Source organism: Lithobates pipiens, unplaced genomic scaffold, assembly GCF_037356315.1.
Source record: "Lithobates pipiens isolate NorthernLeopardFrog02 unplaced genomic scaffold, aLitPip1_a1.2 Scaffold_18, whole genome shotgun sequence".
In the NCBI taxonomy this organism is placed as follows: domain Eukaryota; kingdom Metazoa; phylum Chordata; class Amphibia; order Anura; family Ranidae; genus Lithobates; species Lithobates pipiens.
Genome location: NW_027507758.1, coordinates 139,715,266 through 139,735,682, shown reverse-complemented (window position 1 = coordinate 139,735,682; position 20,417 = coordinate 139,715,266). Strand labels below are relative to the sequence as shown.

The 20,417-nt window shown below is 43.8% G+C and overlaps 2 protein-coding genes across 3 annotated transcripts in view; both read right to left on the bottom strand.

Moving 5' to 3' along the window:
* ABHD12 (abhydrolase domain containing 12, lysophospholipase) overlaps window positions 1-20,417 on the bottom strand; it is a 223,156-nt gene that overhangs the window by 74,896 nt on the left and 127,843 nt on the right. For both annotated transcript variants that reach the window (XM_077486185.1, XM_077486184.1), the window contains exons 4-6: window positions 13,181-13,300; window positions 8,717-8,747; window positions 4,409-4,454 (exon numbers count right to left, since the gene is read on the bottom strand). In XM_077486185.1, the coding sequence (XP_077342311.1) occupies window positions 4,409-4,454; window positions 8,717-8,747; window positions 13,181-13,300 (197 nt within the window). The remainder of the gene's footprint in view (window positions 1-4,408; window positions 4,455-8,716; window positions 8,748-13,180; window positions 13,301-20,417) is intronic.
* LOC143987458 (uncharacterized) lies at window positions 13,854-19,959 on the bottom strand. Its single transcript, XM_077486183.1, has 2 exons — window positions 14,634-19,959; window positions 13,854-14,463 (listed from the first exon to the last, which is right to left on the bottom strand). The coding sequence occupies exon 1, from the start codon at window positions 17,292-17,294 to the stop codon at window positions 14,637-14,639; it is 2,658 nt and encodes an 885-aa protein (XP_077342309.1). The 5' UTR covers window positions 17,295-19,959; the 3' UTR covers window positions 13,854-14,463; window positions 14,634-14,636.

Below are 20,417 nucleotides of genomic sequence, written 5' to 3'. Positions count from 1 at the left end.
GAAAATTTAACGTTAGCACGCACATGACTTGATTTTCTTCTAGGGTGGCAACTAAGTGGCCAAATTGTATGCCTTTAGGCTCTGGGCCCCACATTTAAATCTCCCTGGGGCAGTCTACATAGAGTCTGTATGTTGCCTGTGTGGGTTTTTTCCACAATTAAAAAATATACTGTTAGGGTAGTTGGCTCTACTGTGTGTATGAATGTGGTATAAGGCTGCAATTTGTTGAGGACAGTAACAGTTTTCAGGGGTCTGCCAACAAAAACCCCAGGAATGTTCCCAGTAAGTGGTCTCTGGCAAACTTTTCTGGATCAGGAGTAGACAACTCCAGAGGAGAAGGAGAAACTTCAGACCCACCCACCAGATGTACGATACATGACTCTGCTTCCCTGTGCTGGCTGTGATTATATTCTGCATCTTGTGCTGTGGATGCTGAAAGGGTTTCCATAATGTCCTGCCTAATTTTTTTCAACAAAAATGGCGGCCGTCTGCACACAGACACTGATGACCTTTTGCATGTATGTAAATTAAAATGGGTAGAAGGTGGCTTCAGCTTCTGTACTCCACCTGTAGAGAACTCCTCTGATGTGTTCTGCCCTTTTCTGGGCTTAATCGTAAGAGGTTGCCTTGTGTTCTCCTAAGCTACTGCATCTCTCATATATATTTTCTGCTGCTATTGAATCTGGAAATGTGCATTGGAAGCTCACTGACAGCTGTCAAAGTGTCAGGTAGGCTGTGTGGGTCCCTATCATTTCTATGGCTCCAGGTATGGTCGCTGTATTACATTGCATCTGCTATTCTCTTAGTAAGTGGTCTGGGTCCTGACACAGGGCTCTGTGCTTTTCTATCACTTCCCACGGCTCTGTGCTACAGGTCTGATGGGTGGCGGGTGGAAACAGAAGTCAACAGCTACAGAATTGACATACCAATAAAAACACATAGGTATTTGTGTCTTCCAGAGACCCAGGACACTCACCGACAGAATTGCAATGTACAGTTCAGACAGGAAGAGGAAAATTGGAAGGAGGGTCATTTTTGCTTAGGATGCAATCTGTACATTTCTTACTCCTAAACCCTGCACTCTGTGCGTTGCTTGCTCCTGACCCCTGCACTCAGTGCATTACCTACTCTAAGCCCTGCATTTGGAGTGATGCTTAGCCCCTGACCACTGCACTTGACTTGTTGCTTACTCCCAACCCTGCACTTGGCGTTTTCCATAATCTTGACTCCTGAACTTGATGCGTTCCTTACTTCTGACATCTGCACTCAATGCATACCTCACTCCTAAACCCTGCACCCAGTGCATTCCTTACTCCTGACCCCTGCACTCAGTGCATTCCTTACTCCTGACCCCTTCACTCAGAGTTATTTATTCCCTTTGCTCTGTGCACTACTTACCCCTGCATGCTGTGGTATGCACTCTTGATCCAGAGCAGCATATATTCAGGTTTTATCTAACCAAACCCATTTAAAGTTCCTCCTACTCTTAGAGCAACCTGGCCACACACACACACACACACACACACACACACAATTCTCTGCAGCATGCTACACATGATTGCTTTCCGCAGAATGCCCAAAAGTGCCTCAGGTACTTTAAAACCATTCTTGGTGATTTTGCAGTGTGACATTGGGGGATGTTTAACATGCCTTTTCAGTAAGTTCACAGAGAACAGGAACTTTAGTTTAAGGGTATGGTAGCCCACTTTTATTAAAAGGAACAAAATAAAGTTCATACATGCACTTGGTTGCCCACACAGGGGTTCTTCTCCCAAAAACAATAAATGAAAAACGCCAAGCCACCTGGCTCTCTTCAGTAGTACTGCCACTTAGGCTTTACGCTTCAGCCCTCTTGGCCATATAACAGGGTTCCCGTACAACTACTGTACCTCTTTTCAGCTTCCTTACTGCTCAGGCCTTCCACTTCAGGCTCTCGTCTGTCTCGTTAGATGCACACAGCTTCAACGCACACAGCGTCCCATCTAGAAAGCAGCCCCTCACTGCTCTGATCCTCAGACTTGAGTCTCTGGCTTTCACACCTGCACTCTCGACTCCTGGAGACCTTCTGTCTTTTTCTCGGTGGAGCCCAGAACCCTAATCCTGACTCTGCTATAAGCCCATGACCCCATTGCGCAATCAACCAGACAGACTTCTGGCTGTTCCCAAAACCTGGTCCCAGGATTGGAGATTTCTTCCCACCCATAACGCTATGGAATCTCCAGGCTCCAGGTCCCCAAGTGGATTTTACAAACTTTGGAGGAAACTGATAAAACAGATTCCTCCACATTAAATACCCCTGGAACCCCTCAACCTGCCTATTTGAGAAACCTGGGCAACAATTACTAGGACAGGGAACTGTACTGTCACAGCGGGTATGGCTACAAATAGGGGTATGGATTTGGGCGTGTGGTCAAAAAAGGGTTGTAGTTAGTAGGGTGTCCCTGGATTTCATTTTAAAAACCTGGTAGCCTTAAGCCAAGTATACACGTATTCTTCCTGCACTGAACTGGCTGACTTTTGGTCTGTGTACGCCTCCCTGTTCAACAGATTCTGATAGGCTTCCCACTGCCAGAGCACAATAGTGCAGCAGGGCAGATCCCTGCATCTACTGTGTATCACTTGTGGGAATCAGTCTATTTTTGCTTTGTTTTTGTTTTTTTGATCAACCTGCTGGTTGAATGAAAAAAAACTATGTATATATACTGCTTTAGAATGGTACAGATATAAGCTGATATGAACAATTGTATGTACAGTCTCTGAAGCACTGCACAATCTGTTGGCACAATACAGGAAATAAAATACCGTATTTATCGGCTTATAACATGCACTTTTTTCCCCTTAAAATCAGGAGAAAATTGTGGGTGCGTGTTATATGCCGATCCCTGCTGTCCCTGAGGGAAGAGGAGTGAGCGCCGCTGAATTACATAGAGCTGCAATGTGCTGTGTACCCGGCGCTCCATCACTCACAGCCACCTCTCCTGGCCCCGCATTGGGCCACTGTTCTGTCTATCACATGAGCAGGGCCAGGAGGAATGGATGTGAGTGATGGAGCGCCGGGTACACAGGAGATCGTGGCTCTGTGTAATTCAGCGGTGCTCGCTCCTCCACTTCCCTCGCAGACAGCAGGGATAATCCAACACTGGCGAGGCTGCAATGATGGGATAGGTGAGGCTGCATATGGGCACTGAACAGGCTGCATTGTTGGTCAATTTATAGGCTGCAGACGGGGACTGAACAGGCTGCATTGTTGGACAATGTATAGGCTGCAGGTGGGCACTGAACAGGCTGTGTTGTTGGGTAATTTAATGGCTGCAGATGGGCACTGAGCAGGGTGCATTGATGGGCAATTTAGAGGCTGCAGATGGGCACTGAGCATGGTGCATTGATGACCTGTGACCCTAATTTTGCTTCAAAGTTCTCTATTTAAAATGTTGTTTTTTTTTCCTTGAACTTCCCTCCTAAAATTGGGGTGTGTGTTATACGCCTGTGTGTGTGTTATACACCGATAAATACAGTATCTAGTTTTTCTCATAGCCATATTGTTTTCACTGTAAATATCTTGTATTTAAAACTTGAACAAAAGTAAATTTACCCAAAAAACACGACAAGCTTGAAATACAGCTAACTCCAAGCCTCACAGAATACATAAGTGAGAGATTGCCACTGACTGATGATAAAAACAACTGCCCAAAACTTGCATTGTCAGGGATATAAAAAGTGTTGATAACACTGAATTGGATCGTTACAAATTACTCCAGTAGATTCACCATCATCCTTTTTATCAGTTCCAAGCTGATCAAGGTCAAATAACTGAGAAGACTGCCAACACTCACTACCAGGAACAGGAACCAATACAGAGCAACCCAGAGCGAGGTGCCAGCTGTCCTCCCTTGTACGGATACTTGAATTGATTAACCTGCTCAGCTATCTTGGAGAGGGTTTCAATGTCACAAATGTCACAGGCACCATAAAGATTGGCCTTAAAAAATGAATTTATTATTATTACATTCAGATACAATACTTTATTTAGCTATGGCAAGAACATAAAAAAACTGGTGGGTGGATACCTCAGCTAGAGGTTTATTATTAGATCATTACAATTATTTCCAAGCACCTACTTCACTAACATTAGCAGCACATGGCCTCAAATAACCGCTTTAAAATGAATGTATAAACAGGAGAAAGTGTTTTATTGTCTTCATTAAAACGCAGCAAGTGGAAAATAAGCTACTTGACAAATAAAGAGGAAACACATGATTTCAATTCTGCAGTTTCAGATCACAAGACATTGCTATTTTAATTACAACTTTAAATCTCTTGCTTGGCCCCTTGGTGCGGGCACTAGATGGTACTGGCCAGCAGCAATAATGGAAAGTCATCTAGAAAGATACCTCAGCTAGTCACTTACCTCTGTAGTCGAATGAAATGACATGAAAACCCATTGAGCTGAGGACCTAGTAGGAGGACACAAGATTAAGTACAATTCCCAACAAAATAAATACAAAATTTTACCTAAATATGTGCAGCAGATAATTTTTCGTAAGAAGACATAATGCATGCTACTGCAGTTTTTTCATTTTTTCACATAGCTAAACCTCCTGTGTTTTATGCAGAGACTCAGTCATTACCTTCTTCCCCGACAACTATACACAGCCTGGCAGTTTGAATTACATGTACTTACAGAAGCACTGTCTGCTTCAGCAATTTTAAACTCCTTAGCAAAGATATCAGTGTCAGAAAACCGCCTCTGGAGACTTCTAGGCTGCCCACGGTGCTTCCACCTCCATGTTAGAGGTTTTTGCTGCAAGTACTAAAAATCTTCCAAGATGGATACCAAGAGCCCTTTCATAGTAAACAATGACAGCCGGATTACTATGCAGCAGCTTTCAGAGATTTTTGTACTTGCTGCAAAAACACTTTGCCGATGTACACTCATCAGCCATAACATTATGACAACCCACCATAATCTGTCGAAGCATGGGCTCTGCCAAACCTCTGCAGGTATGCTGTGGTATATGGAACCGAGACATCAGTAATAGACTCTTTATGTAATGAAAGTTGTAAGGTGAGCCCTCCAGGGATAGGACTTGTTTTTCCAGCACATCGCACAGATGCTCAGTTGCATTGAGATCTGGAGAATTTGGAAGCCAAGTCAACACCTCAAACATTATGTTGATGTGTTACTAAAACCATTCTTGAATTCAACAAACCAGGCCACCTTCTTCTAATGCTCCTGTTCTGAATGCTCATGAGACCATTGTAGGCACCTTTGGCTGTGGACACTAGTCAGCATGGACACCCTGATTGGTCTGCGATGCTGCGTTTTAAACCAGCATTACCTTTTTTCAGCATTATGAGCTACAGTAGCTCTTCTATTGGATCAGACTACATGGGCCAGCCTTTGCTCACCATGTGTATCAATAAACCTTGGCTTCCCACCATCCTGTTGCCAGTTCACCGGTTTTCCTTGTTTGGACCACTCTAGGTAGGTCCTGACCACTGCAGACTGGGAACATCCCACAAGAGAGCTGCAGTTTTGGAGATGCTCCGACACAGTCGTGTAGCCATTACATTTTGGCCCTTGTCAAACTTGTTCAAATCCTTACACTTGCCCATTTTTTCTGCTTTCAACACAGCTTTAGGGACAACATGTTCACTTGTGTCCCTATATATTTCACCCACTTTCAGATGCCATTGTAATGAGATAACAAATGTTATTCACTTTACTTGTCAGTGATCATAATTTGATACTCTGTTGTGTTAATTTTAAGGCAGAATTGCAGCTCTGTTGCCTGTACTTAATACTCTCAAACTGTTGCAACAGACAGAACCTGGTTGATTTGGATTACTGCCATTTGCCAGTTAGTATAGAAAACTTAATATTTTTACTAAATGGTAGCTTACATTAGACAATGAAAAAACAGGGTTAGAAGGTTTCTTCATAGCACACATTTGTAATTTTTGTTAAGATATAATGTAGATTTTCTTTCACTTGCATTCTCCAGATTACATCAGGTTACATTTACAATTGCAATTATACTTACAATTACAAAGACTGGCTTCTGCTCTAGAGCTAGTGAAACCATCTCATATGCATGTGTGCATACAGAATAGTACTGCAAATATTGCACATTTTTTTATCATGCATGTCTACCTTTCTAAGCCCTTTACATAATGACCCATTCACATGTCCTTTTTCCTCCAGTAAAATGCATGCATTTACAGCACAAAATGTATATCAAGTAAAAACCCAAATATTCATTACATGGCTAGTAATTATAATACAGTATATTCCACAGCATAGTATTTGTTAAAATATAGGGCATGCCACATTTTTGTATGTTTACATAAATTGAAGTGGATCGCCAGCTTAACCCTAGCTACTCTTAAAATTGTCCCCTCCCCCCTCCTGACACCTGCGCTTACTAACTTGTGTAAGAAAGATGCATATACTTACCTATTTTAAGGCTGCTCCGGTCTGGTCATAGTTTTCACCTCCCCTATGGCTGAAGCGAGGAGGGAGCAGCAACAAAAGATGGGTTATTTAAGCCCATGGGTGAATTCACCAGTCTAGACTTTATGCTGGTTGATACAGGGGAGATCATGTGACCCGACCAGAGCGGACTGATTTTATATATATATATATATATATTACATATATACACACACTACCGTTCAAAAGTTTGGGGTCACATTGAAATGTCCTTATTTTTGAAGGAAAAGCACTGTACTTTTCAATGAAGCTAACTTTAAACTAGTCCTAACTTTAAACAAATATACTCTATACATTGCTAATGTGGTAAATGACTATTCTAACTGCAAATGTCTAGTTTTTGGTGTATAGAGGCCCATTTCCAGCAACTATCACTCCAGTGTTCTAATGGTACAATGTGTTTGCTCATTGGCTCAGAAGGCTAATTGATGATTAGCAAACCCTTGTGCAATCATGTTCACACATCTAAAAACAGTCTAGCTCCTTCCAGAAGCTACAAAACTGACCTTCCTGTGAGCAGATTGAGTTTCTGGAGCATCACATTTGTGGGGTCAATTAAACGCTCAAAATGGCCAGAAAAAGAGAACTTTCATCTGAAACTCGACAGTCTATTCTTGTTCTTAGAAATGAAGGCTATTCCATGCGAGAAATTGCAAAGAAATTGAAGATTTCCTACAACGGTGTGTACTACTCCCTTCAGAGGACAGCACAAACAGGCTCTAACCAGAGTAGAAAAAGAAGTGGGAGGCCGCGTTGCACAACTAAGCAAGAAGATAAGCACATTAGAGTCTCTAGTTTGAGAAACAGACGCCTCACCGGTCCCCAACTGGCATCTTCATTAAATAAATGAATAAGGAAGGCTATCACTCCATTTTGCAAGGCCATGCCATACCCAGTGGACAGCGCTTGATTGGAGCCAATTTCATCCTACAACAGGACAATGACCCTAAACACACCTCCAAATTGTGCAAGAACTATTTACAGCAGAAGCAGGCAGCTGGTATTCTATCGGTAATGGAGTGGCCAGCACAGTCACCAGATCTGAACCCCATTAAGCTGTTGTGGGAGCAGCTTGACCGTATGGTACGCCAGAAGTGCCCATCCAACCAATCCAACTTGTGGGAGCTGCTTCTAGAAGCGTGGGGTGCAATTTCTCCAGCTTACCTCAATAAATTAACAGCTAGAATGCCAAAGGTGTGCAATGCTGTAATTGCTGCAAAAGGAGGATTCTTTGACGAAAGCAAAGTTTGATGTAAAAACAATGTTATTTCAAATAAAAATCATTATTTCTAACCTTGTCAATGTCTTGACTCTATTTTCTATTCATTTCACAACGTATGGTGGTGAATAAGTGTGACTTTTCATGGAAAACACAAAATTGTTTGGGTGACCCCAAACTTTTGAACGGTAGTGTATATATATATATATATATATATATATATATATATATATATATATATATATACATATATATATATATACATACACACATACATACACACACATACATACATACATACATACACACACACTTATCTTTTCATAAAAAGGTTATTATGCATAAGTGTCTGGATGGGGGAGGGACATTTATAAGAGTAGTTAGGGTTAGGCTGGAATTCAACTTTACGCAGACTCATCAAGATTGATGATAAACGCACAAAAAAAACCCAAAAAAACGACTGTATGTATCATGCCGTTTTACATATCGTGAACAAATCTGCCCATGGAAAATTGATGTTCTGAATATTTACCCTCACAATATAACAAATGGAAAAAAAAAAAAGAAAAAAGAAAAAATGCAAAAAACAAGTAAAAACACCCAAAATAACAATTGCCGATTTAGAAGTATGAAAGGGCCTTTTAGAGCATCACTGCATCCAGTTGCACAAGATAATGTTCAATATCTGGTGACTGAATCTACATACCTTATTTGTGTGAGTAAAAAACATTTACAAAACCATAAGCAGGTGCAAGCAGGGAAAAGAAGAAGATTTTGCCAGCAGGCAACAAAGATTCCTGTGGGTATTTGATTCAGGTAAGTATACATTTGGGGTAGAAGGTAAAGGGTGTATTATAAATCAGGGGGCTAAAGAATATATATATTTTTTTTTAAAAAGCAGTTATTCTTTAAAGTTGTCCATTGGTAGAGATAGACATAAACCTAGCAGTTGGAAATATGTATTTTAAACAAAAATTATACTATGAAAGAAAAATAAATTTTACCTTGTATAGTTGTACTCTGTGATCACCTCCTCTGTTGGAAAAGAAAGTAGAGGTTAACTTCATAATAAAGGAGGGAATATACTTGTGTTTTGATATTTTTTTTTTTTTTTTTAATAAATAGACTCTACAGAAAAGAAAGAAAAAAAGAAAGCAGATTTAGGGCCCAAACTATAGGAAGAATATTTTCATTTTAGATATAGTAAGAAAGGGTTAAAAACCCAGTCAGTTTTTTGCCATCTGTGTCCCATTGGGGACATTTACTTTCACTTCCTATCCCATAGCCAAAACAGGAATAGAAAGAAAAAGGAGCCCTGTCCCCAAGGTCACCAGAACTAGTGTCCCCACTGGAAGATATCCAGTGGGGATAAAATGTTCTCAGGACAACCCAAAATTTAGGATTTCTTTTTACTTTCACTTTCAGTAATAATGGGAAACGGAACAAATAGACAGGGTGAACCTCCCTGACAGGGTACAAACAGCAATAAAAACTTGACAGGTGTTCTAATACATCTCTACGCTATCCAAAACAAAAAAAAAAAAAGTTTTGCCTTTAGTTCTGCTTTAAAGAGGAAGTAAACCCTGATGAGTTTACTTCCTCTTTCATTCCCTGCAAAGGCAAAGCATAATGGACTACTATGCATCGCATAGTAGCCCATTATGTGTCACTTACCTGACACAGGAGCCAGCGAAGTCGCCGCTTTCCCCTGTAGTCCGCCGCATCCATCTTGTTGGTGGGGACGCGCAGCTCCGCCGCTGTCATTCGGCGAAGCCGCAATGATGTCACTCCCGCGCATGCGCACGGGAGTTGACACGCGCGGCAGCTCCATTCTTGGAAATGCCGCGCTCAGTGCGCCTGCGCGCCGCTGTCTACGACGCATGCGCCGTAGACAGTGGTGCCCGTTTTCGGGCAAATATCTCCTAAACCATATAGGTTTAGGAGATATTGCTTGGACCTACAGGTAAGCCTTAATCTAGGCTTACCTGTAGGTCAAAGTGGTTTGTAAGGGTTTACAACCACTTTAAGAACTCCACTCCACCCTCTGTAGTTATGATCAAATAACAAACCCATGTGCACATATAAAACTCTGAAATTCAATCTCTCTTGGATGGATGCTCCTCTTCTTCAGAATGGAATAGAAGAGTAGGTCTCATATTTTGAATAAAAATGTATGTGCCTGTAAAAAATTAGGATCCCTTCCTCATCTGATCCTACATAAACTATAAATGTGAAGCAGTGAAGAGGTGGCCAGATACTTTAGGAGGATGCGGAGTAATGCAAAGCTGCTCATTTGCATGGCAAGGGCATTATTACATATTTTTATTGATGACATTTAAAGATTCCTACAGCTCAGTTTAAATGAACCTTCTAATATTCATATACAGCAACGCTAAACTTTAACCTCAAATATGCACCCCAACTCGTAATACCTTAAAGGGATTGTAAAGGTTCCAGTTTTATTTTTTTTAAATAACAAACATATACTTACTTCCACTGTGCAGTTTTGCACAGAGTGGCCCCGAACACAGTCTTCTCGGGTCCCCCGGCGGCTCTCGCGGCTCCTCCCCGCATCAGATAACCCCCTAGGAGAAGCGCTCTGCCGGGGAGTTACCATGCAAGCACGCTCCCGAGTCCAGTATTTGGCATCCATAGACACGAATGCCGACTCGGCCCTGCCCCCCACGTCATTGAATTTTATTGAAAGCAGCGGGAGCCAATGTCTGAGCTGCTATCAATCTAACCAATCAAGAGCCGAGAACCCCTGGGTAGAGGAAGAGTGCGTCTCCGCCGGATGAAATTCCGGGGCTCAGGTAAGTAAAATGGGGGGGGGGAGGCAGGGGCTGGGGGGCCAGTCACTGCCAGGTGTTTTTTCACCTTGATGCATAGGATGTTGAGGGCTTGTGGCCTGGTACGGTTCAGGAGGGGGGCCGCTCTTATCCCCTCCTCTTTTCCTGCGACCTGCCAGGTTGCGTGCTCAGATAAGGGCCTGGTATGGATTTTGAGGGGGACCCCCCACGCCTTTTTTTTTTTTTGGCGTGGGGTTCCCCTTAATATCCATACCAGACCTGAAGGACCTGGTATGCTCTTGGAGGAGAACCCATGCCGTTTTGTTTTTTTAATTAAAGTTGCCTGGCCTGGGAGCGTCTTAAAGTCGTGTTGTAAGTCACCCCAAGTTGTGTTTTAAGTCGCCCCAAGTCACGCTGCGATTCACACTCAAGTCATGTCCAAGTTGCCTCCCAAAGTCACGCTGGAAGTCGTGTTGCCTCTGTGTGAATGGACTGTTAATGATACTGCGTGCGCCGGCATATTATCATCTTTTGCACTTATCCGTGAGCCGGTTCATACGCTCACTTAATAATTTATCTGGCGCACAAAATAAGGTATGAACCGGCGCAGCGCATTCATCTTAGTAAATCAGCCCCATAGTGTTGTGTGTTTCTTCCAAACAACTCAACTTTGGTTTCATCTTTTCACAGAATATTTTGCCAGTACTGATGTGGAATATCCAGGTGCTCTTGTGCAAACTGTAAACGTGCAGCAGTGTTTTTTTTTGGACAGCAGTGGCTTCCTCTGTGGTATCCTCCCATGAAATCCATTCTTGATTAGTGTGTTACGTATCATTGATTCGCTAACGGGGATGTTAGCATATGCCAGAGACTTTTGTCTTTAGCTGACACTCTAGGATTCTTCACCTCATTGAGCAGTCTGTGCTGTGCTCTTGCAGTCATCTGTACAGGATGCCCACTCCTAGGGAGAGTAGCAGCAGTGCTGAACTTTCTCCATTTATAGGCAATTTGTCTTACCGTGGACTGATGAACAGCAAGGCTTTTGGAGATACTTTTATAACCCTTTCCAGCTTTATGCAAGTCAACAATTCTTAATCGTAGGTCTTCTGAGAGCTCTTTTGTGCGAGGCACCATTAACATCAGGCAATGCTTCTTGTGAAAAGCAAACCCAGAACTGGTGTGTGTTTTTTATAGGGCAGAGCAGCTGTAACCAACACCTCAAATCTCATCTCATTGATTGGACTCCAGTTGGCTGACACCTCACTCCAATTAGCTCTTGGAGATCTCATTAGTCTATGGGGTTCACATAATTTTTTCCACCTGCACTGTGAATGTTTACATGGTGTGTTCAATAAAAACATGATAACATTTAATTATTTTTGTGTTATTAGTTTAAGAAGACTGTGATTGTCTATTGTTGTGACTTAGATGAAGATCAGATCACATTTTATGACCAATTTGTGCAGAAATCCATATCATTGCAAAAGGGTACTTTTTATTGCAACTGTATTTTACTCTACGTTTCCTTCCATTGATGCAATGGTACTTGCATGGAGGGCAATGAATGCCCTTGTATGAATGCCTCATCCCTTCCTTGAAAATTAACTGAAGGACCCTTCTCAAAAGAAACCACATATACACAATTTATATCAAAAAGCCTTCCTAAAACATCATATGCAGATATCCAACTACACTATCACCATATTAAGAACCCAAATTCCCTCTTCACCTTACAACTAGATACATGGGAGTATCTGACCACCTCTTTCCATAAACCTAAAGGTCTTTCCTGGTTCTACAGGAAACTACAATATACCGTATTTATCGGCATATAACACGCACTTTTCCCCCCTTAAAATCAGGGAAAAATTTATGTGAAAAATGTAATAAAAGACAATGAAACGAAAAATAAACATACTGTACATACTCACCCAGATGGCTGCAGCATCAATCCAATGCCGCAGCTGCTCCCTCCAGCTCTAAGACCAACTACTAAGCAATAACATTAATGCGGATTGCTCGGGTCTCATTCTTCACTAAGCAGAGGCGGTGAATGTCAGTCACCGGCTCTCTGCTCTGCCCATTCTGTGCTTACTGGAGCGTAAAGAGGGTGGGAACGTCTGGCTCAGGCTCTCAGCAGTGGAATGAGAGGCTGAGCCAGCTGCCGACATTCCGACATTATTGGACTGGCTCTGTGACATCAGCCGACAGCAGACTTTAGCAGAAATAAGTGCACTCCTGTTACCTAGAACAGAAGTATGGCCAAAAAAGTTTTGGCCATACTTCTCTTTTAAGTAAAGTTATCAAAATAATATAAAGGCACAATAACTGCAAGTCAGGCTGCCAATATTTTAACAGAGGCCTTGGAGCCCTTTGCACCTCTAAATGTAGGGTTGCCAACTGTAAAAATCTGGCAAAAAATATTTAATAGATCTACTATTGTACTTGGAATTGTTTTTTTTTACATAAATCACAACTGAGAGCTGGTCAGGTACAGGTTTTCTATTGCCATACAGCAATCATGAGTGATTTTAGAGAAAATGTATCTCATCTACCATATTGTTCCTGTCTTTCCATATGTCAGAACTGATTACTGTCCACCTTTGAAAATAAAATAACTAAATTTAATGATCATCTAATTGTATATTATTTGAAATTTTGCAAACAATAAGTGCTCACCTTGTGCCTGCATTCCCATGCAAGTAAAGAATGACAGGATAGTTAGTAGACATCACTTCCTCGTACCACGCCAGGTCCTTTCCCTGAGCATCTTTCCAAAGCACTGCAGGAACGGTGTGCCTGTAACAACAAGAGCTCACTAGAGTCATTCCAAAAATAGGATGCCATATGTTCATAAATTCCATGAGAAGTAAAGCAGTCCGTATATTGGGACAAATTGCTCATAATGATTACAATAAATAATGATTGCAGTGAATGAAGATGAATGTTGTTTTGTTCCATCCGTTGTTAACCAGAGTTTTTTGTGTGATATAAGACACAACCTCTAGTTAATTTGAAAAATCAGTTCATGTGTTAATTGAGGGCCCATTAACACTACATGTTACATGCAATGCCTTTTATTCTGCATGGCATCTCAACACACCTTGCCAAAAATAGTCCATGAGCCCTTTTTTGCTGCATTGTAGTGCATTAGGCAGTCTATTTGAAGGAATCATAAGTAAAACAAGTGACAATTTTGTGAAACAAACATACATTTTCCAAAATTCCAACAGAAGATCTCTATTAGCTTAGCCAGTCTAACTATTCTAGATAATGAAATGGAGACCAAAATATTATCAATTTTTTTTTCTTTGCTGAGAAATGAAAAAAAATAAATTAGTGTAAGGGCCGGTTCACACTGCAGGCGAGGCGAGGCGTCTCCGACTTGCCTCGCCGCGACCTGCGGCGGCCTCAGCGGCGACTTGCAGATGACTTCTGTATAGAAGTCAATGCAAGTCGCCCCGAGGTCGCCCAAAAGTAGTACAGGAACCTTTTTTCTGAGTCGGAGCGACTCGAGTCGCTCCTCTCAGAACGGTTCCATTGTACAGAACGGGGGCGACTTGCGGGAGCGAGGCGAGGCGAGTCGTGTTGCCTCGCATCGCCCGCTGTGTGAACCGGCCCTTAATTAAGGCATGTTGTTATGTCACCGACAGCCACAGCTATAAATACCAGCCAGTCTCCAGTCAGTACTGGAAGGGAGCCAGGACTTGAAATCTGCTCCTCAACATAGTCCATAGGTGAATGCTTTGAACTCATGCTTTTCTCCAAAGGACATGGAAATATTGGTGCTCGAAAGACCAAGTTAGACTTACCGGTAACTTGTTTTCCAGAAGTCTTTCAGGACAGCACCTGAGAGATAGCGACTCCTCCCTCCTCGTTAGGAAACACCTTCTTCCTCCAGACTTTAAAGGGAGGCGCCTCCCTACCACACCTCAGTTGTAGAAGAGAACCTCCGGCCCCGGCTGGAACACATAAACACATACGTTAGTCACAGCGTAGCATAATACAATACCATAGGGCGGGATGTTTGCTGTCCTGAAAGACTTCTGGAAAACAAGTTACCGGTAAGTCTAACTTGGTCTTTCCCAAGGCGTCTTTCAGGACAGCACCTGAGAGGATAACAGAGACTTACCCCTTAGGGCGGGACAACAGCTTGCAGGACCTTTCTGCCAAACGCCTGATCGCTGGCAGAAGTGAGGTCCAGTCTATAATGTTTCACAAATGTATGAAAACTCGACCATGTCGCCGCCTTGCAGATCTGCTCCGGGGTGGCACCAGCTCTCTCTGCCCACGTAGACGCCAGAGCCCTGGTTGAGTGTGCACAAGTTTCTGCTGGAGGGGATAATCCTGCCTGGGAATATGCCTCCGAGATAACTAATTTCAGCCATCTAGCTAAAGTAACTTTAGAAGCTTGAAAACCCTTTTTTCTTCCTGAGAAAAGTACAAACAGTGAATCTGAACGTCTGAAGGACTCCGTCCTTTCTAGATAACTCAGCAGAGTCCTCCTGACGTCCAAAGTATGGAAAAAGGTCTCCTTATTTCCTTTGGGGTTAACACAAAAGGTTGGCAGTACTATGTCCTGTATACGGTTCTGAACTGAAGCTACCTTCGGTAAGAATTTTGCATCTGTTCTAAGAATAACTCTGTCAGGAAAAATGGAAAGATATGGTTCTTTAACTGACAGAGCATTTAGCTCACTAATCCTGCGTGCAGAGACAATGGCAATCAGAAAAACGGTTTTTAATGTGAGAAACCTAAGGGAAGCCTCCACAAGAGGCTCAAAAGGCCCCTTTGTTAGAGACTGTAGGACTACCGACAAATCCCATCTAGGAAAAACCTTAATAGGAGCTGGCCTAGATCTTTTAAGGGCTCTAAAGAATCTGATCACCAGCGGATCTGAGGCCACAGATTTTTCTAAGAACACTGTCAGAGCTGCTACCTGCACCTTCAGGGTACTAACTGCCAGTCCCTTGTCTGCTCCATCCTGTAAAAACTCCAAGATGGAGACAAGGCTCCCTGGCACCTGGGCGGCTGAAAAACACCAGGTTTTATAACGCTTCCAAACCTTAGAATAAATGGCCCCCGTAACCCTTTTCCTACTTGCCAAAAGGGTAGAGATCAAACGGTTGGAAAACCCCTTGCTCCTAAGGAGCTGCCTTTCAGAAACCAGGCCGTGAGGGCCAGGCTGGCCACTCCTGGATGGTTTACTGGGCCCTGCAACAACAGATCGTGCCTGAGGGGCAGATGCCAACAAGGCTTGATTGCCAGACCTAGAACTGTCGAAAACCAGGTCCTTTTTGGCCAAAAGGGCGTGATTAGAATAACTGGCACCTTCTCCCTCTGAATTTTTCTTAAAATTAACGGGATTAACTGAAATGGGGGGAAAAGCGTAGCAAAGACGAAATTCCCATGGATAAGCTAGCGCATCTGTGCCCAGCGAGCCATCGCGACTGTCCAGGGAAAAGAACTGGGGAACCTGGGCGTTCACCCTTGAGGCGAACAGGTCCACTTCTGGTAAACCCCATTTTCCGGCAATCATTGTGAATACCTCCGGGTTTAGAGACCATTCCGCTTCCTGAATAGCGTTTCTGCTTAGGAAGTCCGCTAACCTGTTTAGATCCCCTTTTAGGTGGACTGCTGATAGGGATAACAAACGTTTTTCCGCCCACCGAAGAATCTCCATGGCCAGTACCTGAAGCGACCTGCTTCTTGTACCCCCCTGTCTGTTTAAATAAGCCACCGCCGTGGCATTGTCTATTAGGACCTGGACGTGATGGGACTGAAGCTCCTGAACAAACAACTCCAGAGCCAAGGCAATCGCCTTGAGCTCCCTCCAGTTTGAGGACCTTATTGTCTCCTCTTTGGCCCAGGACCCCTGAGGGAAACGTGTTCCTAGATGGGCTCCCCACCCCCAGGAACTGGCGTCGGTTGTTAGTCTTTTCTCGACTGGAAAAGCCCAGACTAACCCTTCCGATAAGACATCCTGTCTTTTCCACCACCATAGGGACCTTTTTACCTGGGTTGACACTCTCACCTCTGCCTCTAGGGATGCCACTGTGTGATCCCAAGATTTTAGAAGGAAAGCCTGCAGACACCTGAAATGCATTCTTGCCCACTGGACTGCTGACATTGTTGAAGTTAGAACCCCCAAAGCTGACATAACCTGTCTTACTGTCAGATTTTGGCTGGTCTGTAATAAAGACACTGCACCGGAAATCCTGTCCTTTTTGTCTAAGGGAAGGAAGATTTTTTGATCCACCGAATTTATTAAATACCCTAAAAACCGAATCTCCTGAGATGGGTTTAGGGACGACTTTTGGAGGTTCAAAATCCACCCCAAAGCCTCCAGATGGCTGCGAGCCTTGCCTAGATTGGTCTGCAATTCCTCGCTGGATGGGGCGAAAAACAGCAGATCGTCTAAATAAGGAATAACTGCGATTCCCTGAAGTCGCAGCGGCGCTAAAGCTTCTGCCATTATTTTGGTAAAAATTCGGGGAGATGATGACAGGCCGAAGGGTAGGGCCCTGAACTGGAGATGATGAACCACACCCCCCAACCTCACCGCCATAAAACATCCTGGCGTCAACAGATTTCTGACTGAAAAAATTGAGTCCATTTTGAACTTCCTGTACCTTATGGACTCGTTTAACGGTTTCAGGTTGAGAATCAACCGAAATTTTCCTGTCGGTTTCTTTACTAGGAAAACATGGGAATAAAACCCCTCCTGCTGTTCTTGCAGGGGTACCTGTACTACTACACCCTGTTGCATCAGTTCCTCTAGAGAGGACTTCATGGCCAGGGCCCTTACTGGGTCCCGCGGGGTGTTGGTAATCAGGAACCTTTTTGGGGGGTCGTTGACAAACTCGAGTGAGTAACCCTGCGCGAGAGTGGTCAGGATAAACTGATTTGAAGTTATCCCTGACCACTGCGGAAGAAATTCTTGTAGTCTTCCGCCCACCCGCAGAGACGAGTCATTGCGATTTTTCGGCCTGTGTAGGAGGACGGAAGAGAATTCCGCCTCTACCCTTCGGCTTCGGGGCGGACCAACTTTTCCTTCTCCCCTGCAACTTGCTGTCCTGATCCTGAGTTTTTTGAGGTCGAAAAAGACGTTTTGTTACCTGCTTTTTCTTTTTGACCGGAAAGGATCTCTTTTTATCGGCTGTCCTGTCAAGGATATTATCGAGGTCAGGGCCGAAGAGCAAGTCCCCTGAAAAGGGTAACCCACACAGCTTATTCTTTGAAGCCGAGTCACCAGGCCAGGTTTTAAGCCATAAGGCTCTTCTTGCAGCATTAGTTAGAGCTGCTGACCTGGCTGATATCTTAATTGCCTCAGCTGAGGCATCTGCAACATAAGCCACTGCCGTAATCAGGGTAGGAAAAGAATCTAAGATTTCCTGTTTAGGGAATCTGCAGCTATATGTGACTATGTAACTGGTTAATCCAGTATTCTAAATTTCTGGCTACACACGTGGTGGCCATTGCTGGTTTTAAATTGCTCATAACTGATTGCCATGATCTCTTGAGCAAAAGATCCATGCGTTTGTCCATCGGATCTTTCAAAACTCCCATGTCCTCAAAGGACAGATCCGTGGACCTTGAAACCTGGGAAAAGGCGGCATCCAGTCTGGGCACCTTGTTCCCTACTGCTGCAGGGTCCTCCTCAAAAGGAAAACGCCTTTTGTGGGCTTTGGAGAAAAAGGGCTTTTTCTCTGGATCCTGCCATTCTTTCCTAATGGCCTCAGAGATGACCGGATGAACTGGGAACGTTCGGCCCTTAGGCTCATCCAACCCAGCATACATGCGGTCATGGAGTGATAATTCCTTTTTCTCCTCACTTAAACCAAGCGTAGCATGAATGGCTTTAAGGAGCCCATCGACCTCTTCAAGGGACAGCTTGAATTTAGAGGGGGCTACCTCAGAATCCTCCAACTCCTCTTCCGAATCTTTAACGGAAAGAGCAGAGGACTGCTTTTCCCTATCTGAAGGGTCTTCAGGCAGAGATTCCAACACCGGGATTAAGAGAGACCCCTGGAAAGACTCTGAAGTGGAAGGCTGACTAGCAGCCGGGTTTGCTAGTGAGTCACGAAAATTCTGAATCGTAGCGTATAGCTCCTTCTTTACAGAGGCCACCAGATCCTCACATACAGAGGCAGATTCCTCCTTAACTAAAGAAGTAATGCAGGGACTGCATAAGGTTTTCTTCCAATTTTCTCCCAGCTTGGCCCTGCAAGAAGGACATCTTTTCTTTGGGTCAGAGCTCTTAGCCTATGAAGAAAAAGACAAAAAAGGGAAAAAAAACAGGGAACCCTTAGTGAGACCCAGTCTCAGCTTTGATAGGGATCACCACACAGGTGCACTGAGAAGAAACCAGTCAGCTTCTAGTGCCCAGACAGGCCCCTTGCCACCAGGGGGGAAAGCAAAAAAAAAAGGAGAGAGCGAGACCAAACGCCAGGAAATAGGGGAAAGAAGGCAGACTTTAACCGCTGCCTCTTACCTGGGCTTTGCTGGTGCCTGTGCCTGTCCCCACCGCTGCAGACGCTGAATCTTCCATAACAGGTGTGCAGAAATCAACTTGTGGCTATACGCCGCCTCCGGACTCACGTAATGCAGCTGCACCGGACCGGAAGCGGAAATAGGCACCAGCACCTGTCCTCCCTCCTCCCCCCTGCGTCCACGCCAGAAACGACGTTTCAGCTGACCCGATGACCCGCTCTGTCACTTCCGGCGCGACCGCCGAAAAAAAACATGGCGGCGGCACACGCGCCGCCACGCCTATGAACGTGCGGGCCACCGAATCTTCGGCTCTCTCCGAGCACAAGAGGGGAAGAGGAGCCCGCTTGCTACCGCTGTCGAGGCGTGGGTAGGTCGGGAGGACAGCGGGTCTCTAAAGGAGGAAAGAAAAAAAAGGGAAAGAAGCCTAGTCCCTCAGGAACACCTAAGAGAAAAAGACTCCCTCCCAAAAGGTGTTCCCTCCGGGCCGGAGGAAACACAATAACTGAGGTGTGGTAGGGAGGCGCCTCCCTTTAAAGTCTGGAGGAAGAAGGTGTTTCCTAACGAGGAGGGAGGAGTCGCTATCTCTCAGGTGCTGTCCTGAAAGACGCCTTGGGAAAAATAATTTACTAACATGTCACAAGCACGTTCAAGCATTCAGTATTTTCATAGATGAGACATGCAAAAACGCTTATAAAAAGATATAAGTCAAAAAGTAAAGCCTTCTGTAACAACTGCTAAACATGCATACTACCAATATTTGAGGACAAAACCAATAAGCTAAGCAGTAACAATGATATTTCCAGGGTTATACAAACAAGTACAATGAAGGTCACAATCTCTTCAAAATCCCAGTGCATTACAATGACATAACCTCATTTTATCAGCGTGCCATTTCGTAATATTTTGAATACTGTGATGCTAATTTTAACAAAGGTCTCAGAAAAGTTTATTTTATGCTTGCAGTTATAACGGACAATGGGAAAATCTACACGTAAAGCCTCATGGTACAATAGCCATTAAACTGCATGGATTGCCGCTCTTTCAAACAGGAAGCTGTTCTGCCGCTGTTAAAAGCATGTTTTGTTATTTTGAAATTCCAAGACTCTAGGCCCAGCGATCACTTGCAGTTGTGCATTGCGATTACATGCACTTGCATGTGTTTAAATGCGGCTGTGTTTAGCACATTCTTGCCATTTCTGATGTGCTTCCTGTTTTTCTTTCCACGTTGCTGCTGCTATCCACAGGAGAAAAAGTACACTGTGATTACCTGCGCAGATAGCTGCGCTAAATCAGTCCTGGACGTAGTCAAATTAATTTTTATGAACCTCACAAAACCAAATGTAACAAAACCTTTGCTAAATGCAGTCATCTCTGTGATTGCTTTGTCCAGCTGTTGGGATCTTCCATTCAAATTTAGCCACTT

Excerpts from the sequence above, each read along its gene's own strand:
- LOC143987458 (XM_077486183.1), bottom strand. The coding sequence starts at position 17,294 with ATGAAGTCCTCTCTAGAGGAACTGATGCAACAGGGTGTAGTAGTACAG.